The sequence below is a fragment of the Cupressus sempervirens genome, chromosome 3 (genome assembly GCF_028749045.1).
Source record: "Cupressus sempervirens isolate cs-2001-9-10 chromosome 3, ASM2874904v1, whole genome shotgun sequence".
Classification (NCBI taxonomy): Eukaryota; Viridiplantae; Streptophyta; class Pinopsida; order Cupressales; family Cupressaceae; genus Cupressus; species Cupressus sempervirens.
In genome coordinates, this window is record NC_143120.1 from 888,158,314 (window position 1) to 888,185,572 (window position 27,259).

General features: G+C 36.0%; 1 protein-coding gene across 3 annotated transcripts in view; it reads right to left on the reverse strand.

The window, feature by feature from the left end:
- Positions 1-8,931: 8,931 nt before the first annotated feature.
- Positions 8,932-27,259, reverse strand: part of RBL (Transducin/WD40 repeat-like superfamily protein) — a 49,207-nt gene continuing 30,879 nt past the window's right edge. For all 3 annotated transcript variants that reach the window (XM_089822375.1, XM_089822374.1, XM_089822373.1), the window contains exons 6-7: positions 9,511-9,731; positions 8,932-9,303 (exon numbers count right to left, since the gene is read on the reverse strand). In XM_089822375.1, the coding sequence (XP_089678501.1) occupies positions 9,178-9,303; positions 9,511-9,731 (347 nt within the window). In that variant the 3' untranslated portion in view covers positions 8,932-9,177. The remainder of the gene's footprint in view (positions 9,304-9,510; positions 9,732-27,259) is intronic.

A 27,259-nucleotide genomic window follows, 5' to 3' on the forward strand; every position in this document is an offset into this window, starting at 1 on the left:
AAATTTGTTTGGTGGGAAAATTAAGATTAGGTTATTGACAAATGGCAGAATTCTTCCCTAGGATGGTGGGGCTTGTTTACCGTATAGGGTAAGCTGATAGTTATTGCATTAAGAGACTATAATATGCCACAAAACAAGATAGTATTTTTCATATATGCAGAGTATACAATCACGAGTACAATGATGCTTCATAGTTCAATTCAGACGATGTACATATATCTCCTGAAAGGGTGACTCAACTATCACACGACCTTTTGGACACTAACTAATACCGTTGGCTGTAGTATAGCTTTTACCAACAATATCATCCCCCCCACAAGAAAAGTCAACAAAACTAAGAAGAACAAGGGTGTGTCCCTAGTGGAGCGGGTGTGGTAGTCATCCTCTGTGGCTATAACTCGTTCAGTTGTGCCTGCAACTCATGCACCTATTGCGTCCGGGTGTTCAAATCCACCTTAGCCTGCATATGAATCTCTAAAGCTCTCTTCATCATCTCAGTTATGTTTCAGAGCTCCACCTCTTTTGCATCTGACTCCATCTTTGTGTCCTCCAACTGAGATACAAATGTTTCCTTCTCTAATTCCCTCTCAGCAATGAGTATTGCCCACTCTACCTCCCAAGTTGACTGTTGCATGGCCAAACTGGCTTCTACTACGGCTAATCTGATAGTTGTCTCCTCCGGAGCCCTCCGTACTGCTATCTGACCTGCCTCACTCCTTCGTAGAATATAGTATGCATCTCAATACACTTGTACTATCTCTCGCATCAGGTTCGCAACTTTGCTCTCTACTACAAGCTCCTTAGCAGTCCACTCATGTCGCATCTCTAGAGTCTCTATGTTTGGCCATCCTCGTGCCTCGACACATATTGAAAAGGTCATTGGACATCCAACCCACATTAATGACAAAACCTGCTCCAATTCCTGCACCACTGCCTCCAATGCACGTGTCTACGTTGAAATCACTACTTGGCAACATCAAGTCATTGTGTCTGCTAAGTATGTCTTAACATCCTCCCCTGTAGCTGCCAAGGGGCCTAATGATGTGGGGTGCTTCATGGCCATCGCTGACAATATTGCTTCTAACATCCTCTCCGCAATACTTCTCGTTGGAGGTGGGGGTGGTAGCTCAACTACAATGGTAGTATTACTCTCCTATGGTGGAGCTAGAGGATCCACCTCTTGAGATACTTCTCTCTTAGGTGAGAGAGCACTAGTTGTCGACGCTACTGGTCTGATGTTGAATCTCTTACTCAAGTACGTGCGCAAGTCCTTCTCATTCAAGTCTTGTGCTATCGTACCCTCATTGGTAGCCAATAATGCATTATCTATAGTGACCACCACATCAGATCCAACTACCTCCAATCTAACTTGAAGTTCCCTCGAACTCTCAGGAACCTCCTTTGTTGGTATCTCCATCACCTCGTCTGGCAAGGTGGTAGGTGGTGATGGGTGCGACTCTCTCTGAATCATAGCTACGACATCCACAATGGTCAGGGTCCCTATAGGTACTGGCTGAGCCACAACTGTGACAAGGGTCATCACTACTGGTTGTTTGAATTATCCAAATCCTAGAATGTGTGCATTGTGTGTACCCATAGGGGCCAAATGTGTTGTCATGGACAGTGCCGGTCATGGAAATAGAAATGGTGCGGCGGTAATTACTTCAACCTCTTCGTCATCCTCTACATGCTCTTCCTCTTTGTTAATCTCACTATTGTCAACTGATATCTCCTATCGGTCACTATCTATATTCCCATGCTCTGAACTTGCATCCAACTCCTATCAAGGTTGTTGTTGGCCGATTGTGGCCTTTTGCCTACCTGATGTATCTAAATGTCGCCACTGCATGATGGGGGCCTCACCTAGTGCAAGCAGACCAGGCTTGACCTCCAACCTATCAAGAGGAATCATTTATGTTGTCGTATCTAGGAATAATCCAATAGCACGGTGGGACGTGTAGAATGTCTTGTGTTGTAGCGTCATGAACTCATACATTTGTTCCGCCAGTAATTCGGCCCAGTCATAGACCCTCTCGTTCATGATCACATTCATCGTTGCTACCTATGAAAAGGAGATATCAAACGCATGGCTTGATCCTATGGGCCTACTCTTAACCAGGTCCATGAGGAAATGCCAATGTTCTTCCTGGATGTTAAGACTTATTCAGTCCTTTGCCTTTTGAAGTGTCCATCAATGCTTCTTTTTCTGCCTGAGACAGTTCACCGCATACAATCTCTATCAGATGTGCCTTCACCTCTCGACTTAACTTCTTTGGTTTACTATCAATTTTCCTGCCTCCCTGTGCATGGCCACGTATGTCGAATACCCTAGTGAAGTCTAGTGCCCTTAAGGAGATGACCAAGTCTCACCTGAGATAGGAAAATGAACCAGTTCTAGAGAACTAGTCATAAGTCTCTACCATCGTGTGCAAAAAGCCCTCGTAATCATGAATGCAGAAAACTAGCATTTGTATCGCCCACTCTACCTATGCCATTCTAATGTTATTCCTCACTGGATGGTCTGCAAGAGTATCCTACCACCATTTCCTGCAGTCGACTCCATTCAAGCCTTCAAAAGAAATGTTTTGTGGTGAGAGTTGCACTGCTGCAGTCGCTACCTATTTGCCCTTCTTTTTTCTTGTGCTTGTGTTTGTGCCTCTTGCAACACGAACACCTGAAGGAAATTTCTTCACATTTTGATTCATCTTGATGCTCGTAGTTGTCTTCTTCCATTTTTCTCTTCCAAGCTCTCTTCCCTACTGATTGCATAATGGTTTTCTCTTTTGTCCTTTATTGTGCCATAAACTGTTAGGGTTGTCGCTTTCACTTTGGAATGGCTCCTCACAACTCTATACAATTTGTTTGAAGCTTTGCTACCGTTCGTGTAGTGTTCGTACGGTACCAAGAAGTAACCCCACTCCGTTTTTCACTATTGCATTGTGTCTCCTACTCCAAGTCTGCATCTTCTCCCTTCAATGCTCTCGTGTGTCTATGGCCAAGTGTGTTCCTACTCTATATGGTCGTACAAGTAAATTTTTCAATGGGGTCGTTGTCTATGTTGTTTCAATCACTCCTAAATAATGTTTTAGAAACACACACTTCCACCTTTCACCTCCTAGTTAGGTACATCCATATGATCGCACTGCTCACTATAAGTTCTTGTACTGTGTCTATTGTTTCAAGCAAGACCGCATGGTAAGGTTGTGCTCCGTACTGCATCACCTATCTTGTCTTAGTCATACAACCTATCTATTCTCTCTTGTTCATTCCTGCCTAGATGGTCATACAGTATATATACTCGCCCCTCTACACTCAGTTTATAATTGTGTGTCCATATGATATCCACTACGCTACCGTACAGTGTCCCACGTGACCGTATGGCATCTTCTTCCATATACAATGTGTAATCACCATACAGTACGGCTTATGGTGGTGTTCAACATTTCCTTTCATATGTAGTGTGCAATCACCATACTGTATGGCTTATGGTGATACTAATGCACAAGTAACTTTTGTGGTCTTACGGTTATACATTTGATCCTTTTTCTGTTGTCATGGCAATCCTTGGCTGTCATATAGTGTTTTCTTCTTATTCACCCGTATTGTACAGTTATCTCATATATTCTGCCACTGTTGTACAGGAGCACAATGATGTGCCCAAGTATCCTCAATTTTCACTTTTATATTTTTGTCTTACCTTTTATTCTTTCTTTATTCTTTTCCTTTTCCTTATTCTCGTTCCTATTGTTATTATTATCATTCATCTATTTATTAGTATTATGCTTATCTCTATATTTTTTTAATTATTATTATTTATATATTTATTTATTATAAAATATTTATATTCCATCTGAATCGTTTGTCTAGGTCTCCTTATTTCCCCAATCTTCACTCCACTCATGGTAAATTTTTTACTTTGAACCATTTATGATATCAGTCACTTCCTTTCCATCCAGCATCCATAGTTTGATTGCTCTATTATCGCCCACCTTGTGAATCTTGTATGTTCCAACTCACTTTACTTTGAATTTGTCAAGTTTGATCTCGTTCTATCTATTATATTTCAATACTAATTGGCCTAGTTGGAATTTGTTCAGCTTTTAAGTGCTTGTCATGCCAAACCTTGTGCCTACACTGTGAAACCTCGGTGACCCATTGTGCTTGTAATCTTTGTTCATTGAGCTTATTCAAGTTATACAGCCTCTCCCTAAGACTCTGTGTCTCCTAGTTTATTCTCAATAGCTATTCGTAAACTTGATACCATGAATTTTGTTGGTACTACGGCCTCCTAACCATACATTAACCAAAATAGAGTGTCTTGTGTTAACTTTGTAAGAGGTACGGTGTGCTCATAACACCAATGGCAACTTTTCCTCCCAATCTTCACCTTCAACTGCACAAAACTTGTAAATTACTGCAACCAAGATTGTTGTCCAAAACTAAGGCATTGCAAGGTCATTCGGTTTCATAGGAACCTCAGCTTGCATTACCTGTCGTATGATGTTTTGTTCTTCCTAGTTCCTCCTTAAAGTGTAGGCAGTGTCCTTCATTTTTCATTTTTTTCGACCTCCATCTCTTGTTCTATTTTTGTTTTTGCTTGTTGCATCCTTTTCTTTTCCTCTTCCAAATCTGGATATGTTGCCTTCTTTGATTGTGCACAAGTGATTGCTAATGTTTCTTCCTCACATCTTTTTATGGTTGCGATGTTCCCTTCATAGTACAATCTCTAGCGAAGTGGCCCCAAAGGTTGCATGCACGACATTGTATCATTGGTTGTCTGGTTGGATTGTATTGTATCTAACTACAACCCTTGTTATTGTTGTTGTCGCCTCTTCCGCATTGGTTGTTATTTTGATACCCTCCTGAGGTTGTTGTGTCATTGTTTGTATTTGTTCCTGTTCCCGAGGTGGACACTTCTTGCGTTTGTAGCACTTGCTAGTGTCCTTTTGTTTTCATATTGAACGGGCATTCCTTGGTGGAATATCCCGCAATCTAACAAATATCACAAAATTGGTTCTTAGGGCAAGAGCCCTTTGTTTGGCCTTCTTCCTTGCAATTTGTACACTATAGTTGCCCTTCCCTATTTTGGTCAAAGTTTTTTTGCATGTTTTAAAATTCTTTCATCATATGTAGCATTTCTTTCGGTAATGCCCGAACCTTTTTACTCACTTCCTCATCACTACTTTCGAAGGATGAGTCTTCAAAATCCAAAGATTTGTCTTTCTTCTTTTTGTTTGTTTTGTGTTCACTCTCTAAGTCGATCGAGCAGTTATATGCATCAATTTATGATGCTGGAGGTACTATTTTCATCTTCTTTTTGCATTGTTGGTCGTAGCCCTTTGATGAACCATCTTTTCTTCAACCTGTCCACTAGTGGGCTTTCCATTTTTCCTACCAGCTCCTTCAGTCTCCTCATGTATACACAGACTATTTCATTCTTCCCCTACTTTGTACTATAAATATTCACTACAATCTCATTGTCATCCCTAAGTAATCAAAATTTCTACTATAAATTCTTTCTTGACATCCGCCCATGTAGTTAGCTTCTTTAGGTCAATGTCTAAAACCCAATCGATTGCTACACCTTGTAGGTTAGCTAGAAATTGTCAAATCCAATCATCTTGGTCCGTTATGCCATTTGCAATCCATATCATTTCACACATTTTACAGTGTCAAACTAAATTGACTGTCCCATCACCACTAATTTTTCATAGTTTTTCCTTTAGCCCTGCCACCATTATCTTCTTCCTTAGTTGTACTTGTTTCGTACCCGCACTGTCTGGCGCACCCGTGCTATTCTGTACACCCACATTTTGAATACCCGCGTTGTTCTGTGTACCCACGTTGTTTTGCACAATAGCACTACTCTAGACAATTGTGTTACTCTGGTGTGAAGAGGTCTTCTAGAAGTGAAGTTCGATTCTCAACTTGTATCTATTTGTCTGGTGTATCGAGGGCAAAGAGTTCACCCCATGCTCATGCTCCTTCAACACCTTGAACCGTACGGATTCCTTCTCTTCCATTTGGATTCTCTACCCTCGACATATACAAGTTTAAAAACTCCTCCCTAGTCTCTTCAACCAAATTCAATCTTTGTCACGTCTCCTCGAGCAAGTCCTCCACACTTTGCAGTCGGCTAGGTGAATGCACTCGGTAGGTCTGTGCTCCTCCACCACTTCAGTGCCCATCGACGAGCTATTAAAATTTATGCCTGTTGTGTGAGAATTAATGCTTCCCGTGTTGTGCATACATCATCCTTCTCTTTTATTTTGTTTCGATCTTTGTTGAGCAAATTCGACATTAATCTTAATAACATTGCATCTTTTGTACAAGGTTCGATAGGCAACGGTGCCAAATGTTTACCGTACAGGGTAAAAGGATTATCATTGCATTAAGAGACTAGAATATGACACAAAACAAGATAGTACTTTTCATATATGCAAAGTATACAATCATGAGTACAATAATGCCTCATAATTCAATTCGGACAATGTACATATATCTCCTGAAGGAGTGACTCATCCATCACACGACCTTTCAAACACTAACTAATCTCGTTGGCTATAGTATAGTTTTTACCGACAACAAGGCTATTTCCTGCCCCACTCCATTTTCATCCGCTTCAATTGAGAGGGCTAAAAAGTCGAAGCTCCTAGTTTATAAAAAAATATTCAAAATAAACATTTAGCCCCCCCTTAAAAAATTATCACAAGGCCACCCGCTCCTCAAAAATAGAACCCAAGTACCTCCCATGGGACCCTTGCCAAATAAAGGCAATTCAACTTTGATGTCTTTTCTTTAATGACTTAATTCAACTTTGTTTTTATATTATTTCCCTCCTAGGGAATTGAACCATGAGAGCTTAGTTTATATTATAAGAAATGGCCCTTTTATTCAAAACAACTTATTACTTTATTGCCTAGTAAAAGTACCAAGGCCTTATATTTTATTATAATAATAAAGTTGACTATATAAGTTCACTTCAATATTATTTTATTTCATCTAACTTTGGAAACATTTTTATATTTCCAAAACTATTCATAAAGTGCTCACCTGGAATCAGAATTGAAATTTGACTAAAACCACCAATTCATAAATGAAGTCCTGCAGACCAAATTGATGGTCTCCCCTTAAAAAATAGATCCTCCATTAAAAATAGGGATCGTCCACTTAAGTCTCCAGAATGATTCTAGTGGTCCTCTGATGTCTCCAGAATGATTCTAGTGGTCCTCTGATGTGTTCTGATCAACTCCCACGTAATCCCTAAAAATTAGGAATCACTTCCAAAATTTAGAAAACTGTCTCAAACAGCTCAAAATGGCTCAAAAAGTCCCACAAGCCCCTAAAGGGGTCTCTTTAACCATACTGCTGACCCCTGGAAACCAAGATAATAGATCAACCATGCTCACTACCTATCATCTAAGAAGGGGGACATTGCATCTTGTCCATAACAAGACATACAATAGCAGTCAACAAGAACTATGCACCCAATAGTGCAACTGCTGGTATACCATTTTTTCTAAATAGCCATAAGTGCCATGTAATTTATACCATTCTACCATCAATGGATTGAAAAACCATACAAGTTTCAGTAACTTCAATGACCATCTATAATATCTTGTTCCCATTAATTATATGTACATCAAATTAAAAAGGCTTTACTGAGAAAAACAATTTTGCCTTTCACAACTTACTAGCATTCTCAGAGTGCTGTTAAAGATGTGGATAAAGAATCACAGATTTACTTCAACAACACTCTCTATTTCCAGGCACACAACTAACAAACAGTAATCTAAAACTACAATTGAAAGGCCCGCCTGTTGGCCCATCACATGCCAAACTTATCAAAATCTTAAATAGTCTTTGGCATTCCCCTCCTATTTCCCTGCACACACCAAGTCTTATATCTTAACCAGAATGTGCATAACATCCATAACCTTTGAGCCTACCTGGAGGTAATAAAGGAAAACTTGAGGTGAAGCAATGCTTGTATTATGTTCTAAGACATATTACATACTAAATTGGACTGTTTTGTTTTCTTAAATAAACATATTGTCTATTGAAGATAAATATACTCTGCTAATAAACAACCTACCATCTACTGATATCTATCCATGGGTATCCCAACACCTAACAAAGATCAATGAAGCGTTTTCTGACAAAGCAAATGACTTTGTGCTAGTGTGGAAAAACATTCATCATGTTAGCTTCAAAAATAAAGTTGGTTCAAGAAACTCTCTTTTCATTTCCAAAGAACGGTAATTTGTGACAAATATAATTCCACTGGACTTAATATCATATTTCCTTCTGTGTTAGCATTGGCAAGACCATGGCATTATGGGCTAACAGTGGAGCAGGACTTAAATATCATATTTCCTTCTGTGTTAGCATTTGCAAGACCATAATGGCATTATGGACTAACAGTGGAGCAGGTCGTACATACCTTTGAAATACTGAAGAATTGAGTGTGGAATTTCAAAACTTCAAAGAAGGCAGGAATTAAAGCAGTAATGCAGAATCTGATGTAAAACAAAATATGCAATGCAATCAACACTAAATGAGCTCCCCGCTACTACAACTATGAAAAAGGATTTGAGAGAGAGTATAGAAAATGTATATGTATTGCAAGAGCAACCAGTAAGAAAAAAGATTGTCATAATATTTATCAACATTTTCTTAATAAAAACCACAAAAGAGCCCCCCATCATGTAGTAAGTCACAAGTTGTGAAAACATATTTAAAAAATTCCTGCTAAAAGACTCTTAACTATCTTGCGACAATGGTGCTTCCATTACACAAATCACAAGAAAAAGAAACTACAGAATCCTTTAAAAATGAAAACGTTCACCGTTAAGGTAGTATACTCACTAGACTAACAAAAATATAAGAATAAAACCCTAAAGTGGAACTTGTATACGCTTCACATGCATAGGCACAAAAATCGATGCTGAAATTAACCAGATATACAGCATCACACAATAGGCAGACAGATTTGTATGTGAATGCATGAAGTTCAAGCATAGCTTTAAACTTGAGTTATACAATGTTATTTTCCAACACTAATAGGAGCTCATGGTTGACCAGCTCATAATTCATAAACAAATGGAGTTCCATTTTATGATCTGGAAATGCATTTTAGGGGAAAGAAGTTGCACGGGGAAAAAGATTAACAAGATTTCACATGTATCTTTCATTCTGAAAGCCATTTGCCTCATCTATAGGTGAGCTGGCTGATTCAAGATGATGCATCTGAGGGCCACTCTTGAGTTTTTTCTTACTGGTCATTTGTGGCATGCCTGGAATCTGATGAAAGAAACAAGAAACAAAAGCAATTAAGCAAAGTAAATTATTTTAAAACATGAACATACAAATTTTCAAGGCACTTTCTAGTCTTGATATTAAATAATTATTTCACTGAAACTGATTGTATATATCCTGCAATACTCTATCTATCTAAGCTAGCCATTCCTCTATGTATTAGATGGTGCAATAAATATATGCAAGTAATACCTCATCTCCAAAATCTCCCAAACCCTCCTCTTTATCCAGTGGACCATCTTCAATCAGGGAAAAATTGTTTGCAGACCCAATGCTACTTTTAACTCCAGCCTTCTTCTTTGTGCTAGGACCAAGCTTCTGAAATGTTTTGCGTCCCATTTCAGCCTGCATCTCAGCTCCTTTCTCTGATAGCTTCCGTCTCCGCCTGGCTCGACCATTTAAACTCGTCTCATCTATAAGACACTATGGAAGCATCTTAGAGGTGGGCAGCAAATCAACAGGAACAATCCATAAATTGATACCACACAATAAGAAAAAAAACTCTCTACAGAACCTGAATCACATTCACTAGGATAGCAGCATATGCATTTTAAAAATCAATGTTGCAAATTTGAAGTTAAACTAATATTGCATCATTTATCACAATTCAAAATCATGACACATTGAAAGTTACGTTTACAGACATCTCTGATCTAAAGCATGTACAAAAATACACAATAATTGCTAAGCATTTGTATATATCCCCAACCAAGGAGTTAACTACCATGATCATTCTTCCATTAACATTTCCAACTTCATCAATGTATCTACATGCTTTATGTTCCCCACAGCTATTTTGGTGCGTTGCCCTTCAAAATCACACCATTTGTCCGAAAGCAGTTCTATGCAGGATGCTGTTCAGAACCTTACCCTACGAATGCACCATCAAGGTCACTTAGAAAACCATTTCAAAGGGATATTTTTCCATCAAGGACAGTACCTCCTAAGCCAAGCAAAGACGGAAATGTCCAAGAATGAGCTTCAAAGGAAGAAGATGTATTTCACATGCAAAGAACCATGGGGGCCAGTGACAGATGCTTGGGCAAGGGACAAGACAATTATATTGAAGCAGAGTCCGGAGACTTGGACAGACTCAGCAAGTATTGAGTCAGGTCAGCCTTAGTGTGTCCCAGGGGTCAAGACTCAAACTCTGCTGTGCCTGCACAAGACTTGCCAGACTCGTTGAGTTTGAGCAAGTCCCAATGCACAGACTCAGCCAGGACGGGCAAAGAGAAAAGTGAAAAAAAAAACTTCAAAGTTGTTTTTTCATGTATAGGTTGGTAAGAAAGGATAGCTGTGAGGGAAAATAAGAGTGCATTGTAGGGCAATCAGCAAGGATAGAGCAAAAATACATCATCAAATTGCATTTGGTCAGCTGAATAGTCACACTGGGGGCATCAAAAGGTGTCTATATTCAATTGAAAGGAGTTTTCATTTGATTTCACATTTAATTTAAGAAGCTTGATTTCCTTTGTTTTTTTGTGTTTTTAACCAGAAATTGCATTGCTTTTTAACATTTCAATTGTTTTTCATATTTTAGCTTATTAGATCAAAGAGAACAAACCCTAAATTTTTTTTGAAACAAAATTGCAAAACCTACATTTTGTTTCGGAACAAACCTGGTACATTAATTTTTGGAACAAGCCCTACATTCTTTTGTATTAATTAGTTAATATTTATAAATGACAAATCACAAATATTCATTTTTTTGTAATTATATATTAATGCAGCACCCTTGAGCTGTTGAAGTCGATTTTTCCACAATGACTTCTAGAATCCAAGTTAGAAAGGACCCCTGTTGGAAACATGTCAATAAGAGGCATCTTCTATGCCTATATTTTGTCCTAGTGGTTATTGTGCCTGTATTGGTGTTCTTGCTGGTGCGGATGCGGGTGCTGGTGTTGGTGCTGGTGAGAGTGTTAGCTACTTACCTGTAGTCCTAGAATTTCTAAATCTACGACGGAGTTTTTCTTTTGGTAATTCTCAAACGCCATTTGGGAGCATGGGTTGAAACAATGTAGTACATGATGAAACTAGATGTGCAACAAAAGATTTTTGGTAATATATCTATTAGAGTAAATGGTTCTTTTCCATTTCACTCCTCTATTAAGTCTACTTAGGTGAGCTCATAAATTAGGAGGAATTATATATTTTGGATATTATTATTAGAAGGATATTGTTGAGTCACCTTTGACTCCGACTACTCCTAAAATGTCACATGTGGTTAATTCCAATTTGGACACCACCCTTCTAAATTAACGGTTGATGGTGTATGTTGATTCCATCATAACTCTACTTTCTCCAAGTTGAGACACTTGTCTCAATCTTGTCCAAGTTTCCTCCCATCTCATGCCTATATAAGTAAGTTATCTCTTTGTATTTTATATCTCAGATATATATCAAATATATCATAGAACACATTAAAAAACATTGATGCTATTATGCCTTTGAGCATTTACATCAGAAATTAGTCTCATATAATTATTATGTCAATTTCATTTCTTCTTGTTTAATCTAACTCTTTCAATAGATTGTGGATTTACATTTGTTTTCACAAATTCTAACATGGGATCAGAGCAGTTATTGAAAGATTAGATTATCTTTAGTGATCTTGGAAAATCATGTATGCTCTTCTCTTGCATTTTAATATGAACTGGAGAATCAGAAAGGATTTATAAAGACCCATTAATATCTTTTCGATATATATTGTTTTTCTTGATTAAAACATAATTTAAGATTAAAAATGTATTAAATTTTCCTCTTTTTATATTATTGTTAAATGTTCGAACTTGAGACCTAAAATTAAATATGAGATTGATGTTTTCCTCTTTTTCTCATCCTAGATAGATGGTGGCAAATGCTTGGTGCTAAATCTCTAGATCTTCAAAAGATTGGCATTCACATATTGAGCCAACCACGCAATGCTTCAGGGTGTGAGCAATTGGGGCATGTTTGAGCACATACACTCCAAGAGGCACAATAGACTATCCATGGAGAGGTTGAATGATGTAGAATATGTTCATTACAACCCTCATCTTAGACAGATTTTCAACTATGGCTCCACACTGATCACTATAAAGGATGTCGGTCTGGAATCTACGTGTATGACTGAGACTACAGATCTTGTCTTTAGTGATGATGACTTTGACTCGATTGACTAGACAGATCAAGAAGCTGAGGTTGTAGACATGGCAAAGGACAATGATAAAGCTCAAGCAAACACAAGCACAATCGATGTTGGTAAAGGTGGCATGGAGCCACAGCTAGAGATTATGGCTGCTGCATCATCTAGGGCCTACCTTAGATGCCTTCAAGAAGGAATACAGGCTCTTTGTTTGGAAAATTTTCTGTCATGGATTCACATTCCATCTGTTTTACATACATTTGTCATTTGAAAATATTTACTATGCTATTTCCTTTAGGAACTATCTGCATTTATACTTATGTGATTGATGAAGAAACAAGTCTTCTCCTGGGACCTGCAGCATAGTGAGCTTTTGACAACCTCAAGAAGGTATGTGGAGGGAGAATAATGTAGTGGCTGTTATGGGGAAGAATAATGTGGGGAAAATCTTTGCTCTATGATAAATATTAATGCTGACTGGAAGGTTTCTATAATAGTGGAGATATTGACATTTTGGAAAAGAAGTTACAAGATGACAAGTACTAATTCGTGCACAAACTTATTCTCTTTAAGGACCAGACATACCTTGTGCCAGAATCAAAGATGAAAGATTATTTTAAGGGCATGGCATGTGATATACCACTTGCTGGAATTCCAGAATCTTTCAAGACATACAAGTAGGAAAGGGAGTGTGAGTTGCAAACAAAGCAAAGCACAGCATGTATTTCCACCTGTTTTATTGTAGCTATCACCATGGATTCCATTATAGGTCTCCCAAAGGTGTAGGGTAGGGATTGTGTCTATGTGTTTATTGATAGACTCACTTAATATGCTTGTTTTCATGCAGAGTGTAGAGCTCTAAAAGTGACTGATCTGTTCATTGGAGAGATTTTTACACTACATGGACTAAGAAAGAATATTATAAGTGAGAAAAACAGCAGACTTGTCAGCTTATTTTAGCAATAACTTTTTAGATTGATAGGCAGCGAATTGACTTCAAGCACTAGTTATCATCTACAAACTGATGGACAAACGATAATTGTATACAAATGGACAGAAGGACATTTGAGGAGCTATGTCGTGAAGTAGAGCTTGGGTAAAATGGCTCCACCTTGGAGTGTATTGCTACAACTCTGTTAAGTATATAACCAAGATAACATACAGGTCTGAAAGTGCAGACCACACTTGACCTTCTCATCCTATATAATACGTATGACTTTATATGTATTCTTCCTCTCATGAGAAGGCGACTTCCTAGAAGGATATATGTTATTGAAACTAATTTAAACACATTGTGTGTTAGTAATTATGATAACCAACCATGTAAATCACCAATTTATCGAAGAGGCATATGGGCCGACTTAGGCAAGAGACATGCCCATTCAAGTGTCATGTCCTTTAGTCGGATATATAGGAAGGTTAGTATTGCAGTTTGAAGGACACACAAGCACAATTAAGTCTATTTCTTCAATCAATATCATCCTACCGATTTATTGCAGAAATATATAACGTTCTGATCTGAAGTAAAGGTGACAACTTCTTCAATATTCAGATTATTAAGAAGACCACTCTCAGCAACCAAAGACAAAATTAAAGTCTGATTCAAAGGATACAGAATTTGCAAAATCTTTACATGGTATCAGAGCTCTGGTAATCGAACCTAGGCTCTGCAAAATTCAGTTATCAGACTTCATATATATCTAGCAACATTCCCTATCTTAAATGGCATACACAATCAGACCCGAGGACAGGTTTGATGGGAAAGAACACCTTGAGGCCTAGAAATTCAAAATCATGATGATTCTTGAAGAGAATGATGTCAGACAATTCGTTGATAAAGCATCCAAACAACCGCCAGTTGAACCTCATAAATCCATCTGGAACAAAGGAATTAGGAAAGCAATTCAAATCATATTAGATGGAGTAAAAAATGATATCGTACCCATGCTCACAAAACATCAAACTACATTTGATATGATGAATGCATTACGAAATGCATCTGAAGTCAACAATGCAACTAGGGTTCTAGCACTGAAAAGGCAACTAAATCACATTTAGTTAAAGAAAGGAGAATCAATGAATTCTTACTTCCTAAGGATTGTCGGCATTAGAGATGAACTATCCAGAATAGAAACCATTATTAGTGATACAGAATTAACACTAATGGCTATAGATGGATTACTAGATTCATGGGAGACTTTTGCACAAGGAATAAGTGCCAGAGATAATCTTCCTGACTTCAACAGACTTAAGCACGATTGTCTTCAAGATGAAGAACTTCATGTTCTTAATACAAACTCCTATAAAGGCAAAAAGAAGCATTTCAAGAAGAAAAAGGGAAATCAAAAGAATGGGAAACCCAAAAAGATCTATCTAAAATAAAGTGTTTCAAATGTGAAAAATTTGGACACTACAGATCTAATTGTCCTGAAAATTCCAAACAACAAGAAAACTGTACAAATGTTATTAGGGAAGAAGATACCTATGATCATGAGAACCGTGTTTTGTACTCGTCACTATCAAATGAAATTTCAAATAAAGCATAGGTAATTGATAGTGGGTCTTCTGGACATATAACGGGATACAAAGAAACACTAGACTCTCTATCAAAGAAGGTTAACGGTGAAATTACCATTGGTGATAATTCAGCACGCTCCATTGAAGGAATTGGAAATTGCACCTTGAAACTAAAATCAAGAAATACTCTTCTTCTCAAAGGTGTACTCTACGTACCAGGAATTAAAAGAAATATAATCTCAATTACAACACTTGAAGATGATGGGCATAATGTTGCATTCGTGCATGGCAAAGTATTAACTTGGGCAAAGAACTCCTCAATCAAGAAAGCGAAGTTGATTGGTCAAAGAAAAGGATATTTGTATGAATTGAATACAAAATCTAGTCGACCTATTCAAGCCTTAGTTCATAAAGCTGCAGACATAAATGAAATATGGCACAGAAGATTAGGGCATCTAAATTTCAAAACCTTGTCAACTATGGAGAAGATGGTTACTAGATTACCTAAACTAAATAAAAACTGCTCAAGCATATGCAAAGGGTGCGCTCTGGGTAAGAATACTAGAAGTCCATTTCATGATAGCACTAGGAAAACAAATAATGTTTTGGAATTAATTCATTCAAATTAATGTGGGCCTATTTCTATTCCTTCCCTTGGAGGATTCCAGTATTATATTTTGTTCATAGATGACTCCTCTAGGAAAACATGGATTTACTTCTTAAAATGCAAAGAATCAGAAAAAACCCTAAGGAGATTTAAAGAATTTAAAACATTAACTGAAAACCTTTCAGGACAAAAAATTAAAATCCTTAGAGCTGATAATGGAGAGGAATATATCTCAGACTTGTTTAAAAGGTTTTGTAAAGAATCAGGGATTAAAAGGGAGTACACCATTCCTTATAATCCAGAACAAAACAGGGTAGCAGAAAGAAAGAATGGAAGAATTATAGAAATTGCTAGAGCTATGATTTTTTATCAAAATCTAGAATATTCTTTGGACGAAAGCCTCTTATACTGTTGTTTATATTCAAAACAGAAACCCACATTCTCACCTAAGAGATAAAACTCCTGAAGAAGTATTTACTAAGGTCAAACCTAATATTAGTCATCTTAGGATTTTTGGGTGCCCTGTATATATCCATGTTCCAAAAGAAAAGAGAACCAAGTTAGAACTTTCTGAGAGGAAAGGTATTTTTGTAGGGTATAGTGAAACATCTAAGGCATATAGGATTTTCATACCTGGACGAAAAAGTATTGAACTTAGTAGGGATGTGACTTTTGAAGAAGATCTTGCATTCAAAAGAGCCCTAAGTTCTAAAGAACCTTCTCCTTTATCTAGTTCTAAAAGAAATGGTGAATCTAGGTCCCAGAGGGAGAACTTAGAAGAAATTGAAGATGAAATTCAAAATATGAATCTTGAAGAAAATCAAAATTCAAAGAAAAGACCACTTTGGGCCATTAAAACAGTCAAGGCAGCTCAAGACTTTGCTGCACCTTCCAGAACAGTCAAAGAAAGCAAAAGACCTAAAAGATTCTCTAATTATACAGCAAACATGAGTGATTTATCCAAAACAGAACCAACCAATCCTTCTGATGCTATTAAACATACAACTTGGAAAGAAGCTATGACAAAAGAATACCAATCTATTATAAAAAATGATGTTTGGAAAATTGTTCCAAAACCTAAAGAAAAATTTGTTGTTTCTTCCAAGTGGATATTTAAAATAAAGCATGTTGCTGACAATAGCATTGAAAAGTATAAAGCTAGATTTGTTGCCAAAGGATTTTCTCAGAAGGAAGGGATTGATTATGAAGAAACCTTTGCTCCTGTTGCCAAATATACCTCCAAAAGAGCAGTCTTAGCAATTGCAGCATCGAACGGATGGAAAGTACATCAGATGGATGTAAAAACAGCATTTCTAAATGGAAAGATTACAAAAGAAGTATATCTGGAGCAACCCAAAGGATTTGAAACTCATGATCCTAATGCTTTTGTTTGCAGGCTCAAGAAAGCTTTCTATGGGCTTAAACAGGCTCCCAAGGCCTGGTATGAAAGAATTGATAAGTATCTCACTGGCTTAGGATTCTCCAAGAATGAAGCTGATCCAAATTTATATTATAAAAGAGATAAAGATGATATGTAAATTCTGATATTGTACGTTGATGATTTACTAATAACAGGTGACGATCATCTGATAGATCAGTGCAAGAAAGATCTAACTAGAGAATTCAAGATTAAAGATTTGGGACTCCTTCATTACTTCCTAGGACTGGAAGTACGGCAGAATTCTGACAGTATCATACTTAATCAAGGGAAGTATACATCAGACATTTTGAAAAGATTTGGAATGTGGAATTGCAAGCCTATGTCTTCTCCAATGGAGACTAAACTACATAAACTTAAGGAAGCAACAGCAGAATCACCTTCCATAGATTCTACTCTCTACAGACAAATGATTCGGTCCCTTCTGTACCTAGTAAATACAAGACCGGATATTTGCTATACTGTTAATGACTTAAGTCAGTTTATGTGTGAACCAAAAGAGATTCACCTAGTTGCAGTTAAACACATTATGAGATACTTACAAGGCACTCTTAATTTTGGACTCAAATACAAGAAAGCTGGCTTAGACTTACATGGATTCAATGATTCAAATTAGGGTAGAAGTGTTAAAGATAGAAAAAGTACTTCAAGATGTTTTAGTTTAGGATCAGCAATGATATCTTGGATATGAAGAAAGCAATCTTCAGTGGCTTAGAGCTCCACAGAAGCCGAATACATTGCAACAACGATGGCCTCTCGAGAAGCAGTCTGGCTAATGAAGTTACTTGTGGGATTATTTGGGCAAGCCATGAATCCTACGATTATTCATTGTGATAATCTGAGTTCCATCAAGATTTCAGTGAATCCAATTTTTCATGTCAAGTCCAAGCAGATTGAAATTCCTTACCATTATGTAAGAGATATGATAGACAAGAATTATGTAAAATTAGAATACATTTGCACTGCAAATCAGACAACAGACATACTCACCAAACCTCTACCTAGAGTGAAGATAGAACACTTCAAGAGGAGACTTGGTATGGTTGAGTTGTAATCCATATGTACTCTTTTAATTATTAATAAAATAATTTTATTTTATATGTCAAGCTATTGACTATTATGGGCTCCACCATTTGCATTCATTATTCAAAAAGGTGACGATCTCTGAGATAATGAACAATTGTATAAAAGGCATTATGAGAGATGACAATCTCTTAGATATTGCATAAATAGTAGAGTTCTACTATAAGATCTAGTTGAGTTTTTAGATCGTATTGTGATGTGGACATTGCTATGTCTATGAGTCACAATTTGGATAAAGGAAGAATTTTATTATTCTCCAGGTTTATCCTATATTCTAGTAGATCTTGAACTTAGGATCTTGTTGTGATATAGAAATACCAATTTCAATGAGTCACAACTTGGATAAATGAAGAAATTAAATTACTCTTCAGATTTATCTTGTCTGTTATCACTAGTAGCAGTGATTTATCATATCACAGGTTTAGTAATATGACATTATATCATGTGTTCTATGATACCACATACTAAGAAGATTCACATAGCTTTAGAGTATTAATTCTTGCTTATTCATCTGTATTGATGTTGCTAGATATGATAACTCTTTGTATGATTATCAGGTTAAGAGGGAGTGTTAAGTATATAACCAAGATAACATACAGGTCTGAAAGTGCAGATTGCACTTGACCTTCTCATCCTATATAATACGTATGACTTTATATGCATCCTTCCTCGCATGAGACAGCGACTTCCTAGAAGGTTATATGTTATTGAAACTAATTTAAACACTATGTGTTAGTTAGTAATTAATGATAACCAACCATGTAAATCGCCAATTTATGGAAGAGGCATATGGGCCGACTTAGGCAAGAGACATGCCCATTCAAGTGTCATGTCCTTTAGTCGGATACATAGGAAGGTCAGTATTGCAGTTTGAAGGACACACAAGCACAATTAAGTCTGTTTCTTCAAGCATTATCATCCTACCGATTTATTGCAGAAATATATAACATTCTGATCAGAAGTAAAGGTGACAACTTCTTCAATATTCAGATTATTAAGAAGACCATTCTCAGCAACCAAAGACAGAATTAAAGTCTGATTCAAAGGATGCAGAATTTGCAGAATCTTTACAAACTCCACTCACCAAATGACTTCCTTCAAGGCTCTCTACAATTCTGACGCTATTTAATTCATGGATTTAAATCTTTCAAATAGAAAAGTCCTTGGGGCTAGATATTTGGTTCAACAAAGCCTAGATTTGTACAAGCACTCAAAGAGAATCTACAACAATCCCAACAAATTAAGTATGCTAATCGTCACCAAAAATAAAGGGTATTTGAGATGGGAGATAATTTTCTTGAATTTGTGGCTCTATAGACAATCTTCCCTCAAAGGAAATGGTGCTGACAAGTTTAAGCCATAGTTTTACATGCCTTACAAGATAGTAAGGAGGTTTAGTGAGGTAACTTGTGAGTGAGAAGTACTAGAAAACAACAAGATGCATAACATTCTTTATGTGCCATACCTGAAAAAGTCCCTAAGAAAATCACTCCCTCATTAGAGTTGCCACCCCTTCACAATGAAAGGAAATTGGTTTTGGAACTGAAATCCATCATTGATAAGAGGGAAATAAGCTCACAAACAAGGTCACACCAATATATTTGGTTAAATGGAAGAATTCGCCTATTGGGGATACCGCATAGGAAGGAGCTAAGATCTTTAATCAAACAAATCTGAGGTTGCTTCAGGGTAAGCAAAATTCGGGATGGAAGGACTGTCCTGTCCCCTGCATTCCCTAAGCCTGGGACTCTCTTACTAATCTTGGACTCCTCCCTGTCCACCAACCTTATGGAAACACTTGTCGTCTCATCATTAACCTAATCATCTCAAGTTAAACATTTCATTCGTAGAGAAACAGATTATAACATATTTAATGATGATACCAAGATAAACAAATGGGATATGATGATGTGCACAAACCTTATTAAGTATGGATGGTTTACTTGGACTACCTATTTGTCTAATTTTGTATTGAGTTTGAAGCATGGCTCCTTATGACCACCTTTGCCAACAACAAACATTTAACAATAAATATGAATTATTACTAAATATGATTGAGTATTGTATCTTTATGTGTAATTGGGGGATAAATATATGATGAGCTTCATGATTAGCACCCCAGTTATAGACACAAAAGTAGGATATTATTTAATATTGCTATTGTGGGTTTGATTTTTGTCTGATAAATAATGTGCTTCCGAATATATATTTCTAAATAATAATTTGTATGAAATGAATGGAGTTGATTACTTCACAAGTTCGTATTTGTTTATCCATATGTGTTGAGTAGAGACCAACACATGTGGATTCACTTTGTGAAGTGTTAGTAATTTGATCTCATGATCCAGAGTGACCAAGGACATCAGACTGAAATGATTTTTTTATTTTTTTTAATTCATATTTTTTTCAAGTTTTTCTAGACAATGGCATTTTTGGAGATCTTCTGGTCCAAATTTGAAGTTGCGACTTTCATCGGTCCTTAAAACTGGGCAGCCGAAGGTGTTTTGAGGACTGAAACTAGATTTTTAGTTTTTCTTTCCTACGGTGCATACGGTTTTGAATTTCGAGTACTAGGTCAATAGTTATGACCGCGGCAAATTGGGGTAAATAAATACCTAGTTTTTTTAAGTTTTAGGTAAATTTTGTTATTTTATTACAGCCAGATATTTATTTCGAATCCTTGATAAATTTCCAACTATCAATGACATACCCTGAATTCTTGATATTTATTTCAAATCCTTGATAACTATCAATATTCAAGAATTCCATCTCATTTTGAATATATCTATCAAGCCCATTACGATATTTCAAACTTCAGTGCTTCTTTGAATACTCAGGGTATGTCATTGATAGTGACGATGTTCATGTGGATCCTACAAAGATACAAATAATAGAGATTGGCCACCTCCTAAAAATTTCACAGAACTTTGCAGTTTCTTAGGTCTAGCCAACTTCTATTGCAGATTTGTATTTGGTTTTTCACATTTGTCATGGCATCTTAATCAATCACTCAAGAGTGGAGCACAAGCAAAATTTCAATGGATAGAGGAATAATAGTAATACCAAGCGTTTGAGGAATTAAAACTAAGATTATGTTCAGCACCAGTATTGTACCTTCCAGACTTGCAACAATCATTGAACTAGAAACACGTGCATCAAATTGTGCCCTTGGTGTTGTACTCATGCAACACGGGCATCACATTGCATACCATAGTGAAACATTTTCTGCTATGTACGAAGGTCCTACCTATGACAAGGAATTGTATGTCATTGTCCAAGCCTACAATCAGTGGAAGCATTATATCTTGTGAAAGGAAACTATGATATATACAGATCATAAACCTCTTCAATTCTTACAAACACAAGGGAAGTTGCAAAATGCTAGGTGTCAAAGGTAGTCAGCTTAGTTACAACAATATCACCTCAACATTCGTCATGAAAAGGGAAGCGGTAATAAAGTGGCAGATTGTTTGAGTAGGCCTCCAATCATAGGTTTGACAGTGGTGTTGGATTCGTGTGGCCATCAAATAAAAACTTACATGGTAATCGTCCTGATTTTTGTGACATTCACAATAAAGTTTTAGAAGGGAAACATGTTCCTGATTTTCAATTATAGAATGGTTGCTTTGTCATGTTGGTCACATATGTGTCCCCAGTGAAGCAAGGAAGGAAAAAAATGGGAAGCACACTATAGCTGGGTGGCAGGACAGTTTGGTATTGGTAAGACTATTGTCATTCTCTAAAAGTATTTCTATTGGCCAAAGTGAAACAAGATAGCATTTTTTATATACAAGCTTGTGCAGCATGTACAATTGCAAAGCCTTCAAATCTTAAATTGGGCCTCTATTTACCATTACCTATTACTGACAAACCATGGCATTCCATTTCAATGGATTTTATGTTTGGACTTCCAACCAGCAAAAGGGGAAATGATTGTTGTATGTGTGGTGGTAGATAGGTTTTCTAAAATGGTTGTCATGGTGGCTTGTAAAAAAATAATTGTAGTTGAGGAGACTGCCAAGCTATTTTTTTTAACATGTTTGGGTTCATTTTGGTTTGCCAAAAAGCATTATTTATGACAAAGATAGCGAGTTCATCCATAATTTTGGTCTTCACTATGAACTAGAATGGACACAAAGTTGATAAAGTCCACAGCATTTCATCCTCAAACAGATGACCAAACAGAGGTGGTTAATTGAATAATTATTCATATCCTACAAATGTATCACTCCAAACACCCTCGTACATGGAATGAGTGCTTTCCTTATTTGCAACATAGCTACAACCGCACACTCCATACTACTACAAGGCACAGTCCATTTGAGGTTTGTCTTGGGTATCAACCATTGGCACCTATAGATGTAGCACTAATTGTTTTGCAATCTAGTAGTCCACTAAATACTAAAAAAGAGGCAGATAAAGAAAAAAAAAAATTATTGAAAAGATCAAACAATTTCAGCAACAAGTTCATGATATTTTGGAGCAGAGCAATAAGTATAAGAATAGAAATGATAAGCATAGAACTCCCCATCACTTCCAAATTGGTGACAAGATATGGCTACAATTTCAAAAAGAGCGTCTTCAATGACCTAATAGAAAGCTTTGTCCTCTTGTTACAGCCCATGTAGCATTAAGAAACAAGTTGGTGAAATGCTTTTGAACTTGATTTGCCACAGTTTTTGGGGTTACATCCAATTTTTAATGTGGAATTGATGTGACCTTATTTTCCTCTATTATTGGACATCTCTCAAGCTGCTGAACATATTCATGCTACGGATTTGAATCCATCCACTACAACTCCATTACAATGTGACCATGTCACTGAAGTCATGCTAAAAACTTTGAGAAATCAGATAATTCCTCTTGATCGGGTGGTTCAAGTTGGTCAGCAGTCTCATTGGGGCAATTGGTTAACCAAGGAACAGATTGGAGCACAACTCCCTCATCTATTGTAGAAGCTTGTTGCAATAGGGCCTGTTGCCTCTTGGCGGGGGGGGTGGGAATGATCCAAAGTGTACAAGGAAATCAGACTGAAATGAATCAAAAAAATTTTAAAAATCTCTTTTTTTTCAGGTTTTTCTAGGTCCTAACAAATACAGAGGTCTTTTTGTCAAAATGGGGGCTTTTGGTTTGCATAAGGAGGAGGCTTTTGGTTTGCATACAACTCTTTCGAGTTTTTGCAAGTTTTTCCAAATGGATAATAGATATCATAGGTTTTTTTTAATCACACCAGATATTGTTGTTTCGGCCCATTTCTTAAATTAGATCATCTCAAGACCTATAGATAGCTCCCTTGTTGGGCCATTCAGGGACAATGCGCCCAAGCGCAGATTCAAGGCAGCACCCTAGAAAGCCACAATTTTATGTAATTTATCATTGTAAATTTTGACCATTTATGTTTAGGTCAAAGATCTAAGGATGGATATTGTGAGTGCTTTGCTTGCACAAGAAGGCAACCCTATTTAATAAGGGTGTTGTATTATGATTGTGTATTGTGATGTATTCAGAGACTCTAACAACTATTAAGCTACCTTCGGATGTCCACTGGCAATACTCCTCTAAAGAAGCTTGTAATGCAAGTATATTGTAATGTGTTGATTCCTGAACAATTATAGGACAGCCTGTGGTGTGGCATTTCTCTTCACAAAGGCTTTTCCCCACATAAATCACCATGTTGTGGAATGGAAGTTATCGGTGTTGTTTAATTTTTGTAACCCTTGTAAAGATCTGAAAAAAATTTGTATAACTCTCCTCTTAAGGTTAGTGTAGGAAGTTGTTCTACTACCTGGACTTCCTTATACTAAAACTAAGTTACCAGATCCTTTAGTTTAGCACAGAATCCTGACTCTGATGTGAGCCTAATCCTAATTTCTTCCTCATGCCTAGCTGGAATCCAGGCACACTCCAGAGGAACCCGAGGGCATCCAAGGTTGTCGGTACCCAAAAACAGACCCCACATGCCATTTTTATCTTTTTTTATGAATCTAGAAAGCACCTAAATCCTAAATTCAACCGATTAAGCATGCATTTGATCATTTGATGATCATTCATTCATCTCTCAAACAGTATGTTTGCTTTGTTCTACAGCTGTAGCATTTTTCTTTGAAAGTGTGACCTGCATTAAAAACTTAGGAATTGTTGGAGAAGGTAGATTTAGTGGTCCAACATAAGTGAATCTTCATTATGTTCAAGTTTTTAATGAAATTTTCAAGATTTTTTTTAATATTTCAAGTTTTTCTTAAAAAACATTCAACAAGTTTTGAATACTTGTTTGGTACTTTGTATGCATATTTGTTAGATCTTGGTCATTAATGTGAAAACAAATGGAATATAATCTGGAAATAAATAATAACATTCTATGTTTGTTAAATAAATATTATCTGCTTACGGTTAAGTACTTCTATGAATGTGCTGGCGGAAGATGTCCGCACTGGTTACATCACTGGAATTTTGGGAATGGTCTCCAACAGCTTTGTATGGTGCACAGAATGAGTTTTGGAAGCACTGAACAGTTCAGATTTTATCTTCTTGATAAAACAGAGAAGCCTTCAGTGGTGGATGGTTCGAAGTTCAATCTATACGTATGTCAAAAGATAATGTAATCTTTAACCAGAACAGTGTCAATTGGGATTGTCGAATACAAATTGCTTTGTTTCAATGTATATGCTCAGGGACACAGTTTCTATCATCCTCACAAATCTTCTACAGTGGTCAAAATATAAATACACACAATACAATGAATACTGTGGGCTGTATATTTATTTAATTTGCCTGATACGAGTCGGGTTGCCAAAATAATGTGAAGACAAATATAATAGCATCCGAGTACAGTGCCTGCTTTCTTGCTAGCATGATAAAATGTCAGGTTAAGTGACAGACAGATCTCTGAAGCATCGTAATGGTTCAAAATTGGAGGTTATTAGTCAGCGGGTGTTTATCTTGAACAAAACAAAATTCCAAGTAATGACTGACACTATTGTTGTAACGCCCCGCTCGGGAACCCAAGAGAAATAAACCTAATATGTTACAATGTTATTGAACTATTTTATTTTTTTTAATTTAAACAATATCAAGATAACATTAATGCGGAAGCAATATGAACATACACATCAAATACACATCAGCAATTACAGATACAGTTTCAATTCCTCAAGGGTTCCTTTACGTTGAGTCACATTTAAAAAGTTTTAAATTAATTAGTTTAAGTTCCAAGTACAATGTCTCAAGATCATAAAGAAATAACAACACATAATCACATAAGCAAAGCATAAGTATAATACCATGAAAGTACATCCAATTAATAACATCCACTGCACATGTCGCAGGGTATGTAAAAATAGATACAATACATCAAAATACATGATAACATATATACATCAACTGAAAAGAAGTCTCTCAGATAAGAAATAAGAATGTTAAAGGTACATCTCCTGCAACAAACATCCAACACCTGGCAATGTGAGGGGAACCCAAATGGTAAGAAGACACTACCTCCCAACCGCGTGGTTACCTAGTCAAGCTTCCACTCCCACCGTGCAAGGAAGATAATGATCAGATCCAATGCCAACCATAGCCTAAAATACTTGTCCTGCAAGGAGGACTCGTAACAGACTGTCTACCCTTTTTAAAACCTGTGAGTCTTCTGTGCCTATGTTGTTTTATGAGTCTTTGATAAATTTTCTATTAATTAAGTCTAATTAAAAGATTAAATTAATGATTTAATTTAATAGAAAATTATTAAGACATTTTTAATATTTAATTATATTTAATTAATTGATAAATTAATTAAATAAAAAAAATTGAATTCAGAGATAAAAGTTATAAGAATAAATTTAGAACGTGATGATATTTATTTAATTTAATAATAATATATTTAGAGTTCATTTTTAAGTAAATGTTAAATATTATTGTTATGTAAATTAATAAATATTTATCAAATTAAACGTTCAAAAATAAATTAAGAAGTTAAAAGATATTAATTTATGAAAAAAGATTTAAGTTTGCATGATGCATGTATGAGATTAAAATATAAGAAATTAATATGTGAACTTAATAAGGATATTTTAATAAAGTGCACATGAGATTCAAGTTAATAAATTAATTAAAAGCAAATTAATTATGCACGAAAGAATTAATTATAATTTTAGAGTTGTGGACATAGAAACCCTAAAAGGTAATTAGAGTTTATATTAGAGGGTTTTCGAGTCATTATGACACACACAAGTTCCAGGAACACACAAGTTTTGGAGAGCAACTCGAAGGGTTTGGAAAAGAAAGGAATTTTCATGGCTTGAATGATTTTGCTTAGGAATTTCCATCTAGCTGTCAAAGTTTAGCATCAATACGAGGTAGGGTTTGAAAGCCCATAAATGCATTTCAAATTGGAAAATATTTGTTTGCTCCGTGTTTGTTTGGGTGGTTGAAATTCTGTTTGTCGTCTGATTGTTGTCCAAATTTAATTGATTGAAATTAGTCTCTCATTATTTATATTTACAGAAGAAAATCGTAGAGAAAATTAATTTAAATCACGTAGGGTTTGAAAGAAAAGTAAATTCTAATATAGAAAAAAATTCGATCATTGCCCATATTCGTCCTATCAGATTAAGATGGCAATTGTTTATTTTAAAAAAATATAATAAATTATAAGGAAATAAAAATTATTTATTTGTTAAAAATATTATAAAACATTGTGTTGGCTATTTTTATTAATTATGAAATTAATATAGATAAATTGATTTTGTTTATTAAAAAAAAAAGAAAGGAAAAACATTTTAAAAAAGTTATGGGTGATTTTTATTAAAAAAAGAAATTTTTATATTAAAAAAAATATTTTTTTTACACCCCCACCCTGTGGTACCCATCGGCAGCTTTAATTGGCCGCGGCAGCCGGTACCTTTGTACTGCTGCTGCGCGCAGCAAGGTACCCTGTTGTCGCAGGTACCAAGACGACAGGGCTTTAATCACGCATATTTTATATATTTTTTTAGTTTTAAAGTTTTTAATAATAATTTTTATAAGTATATTTTATAAATAGATTATTATTATTAATAAATTTATTTATTATTTAACAATTTTTATGTATGAACTTTAATATTAATTTCATTATTTAATATATTTATTAATATTTATTATTTTTAATAATTAATTAATAGAAGAATAAGATTATCTTATA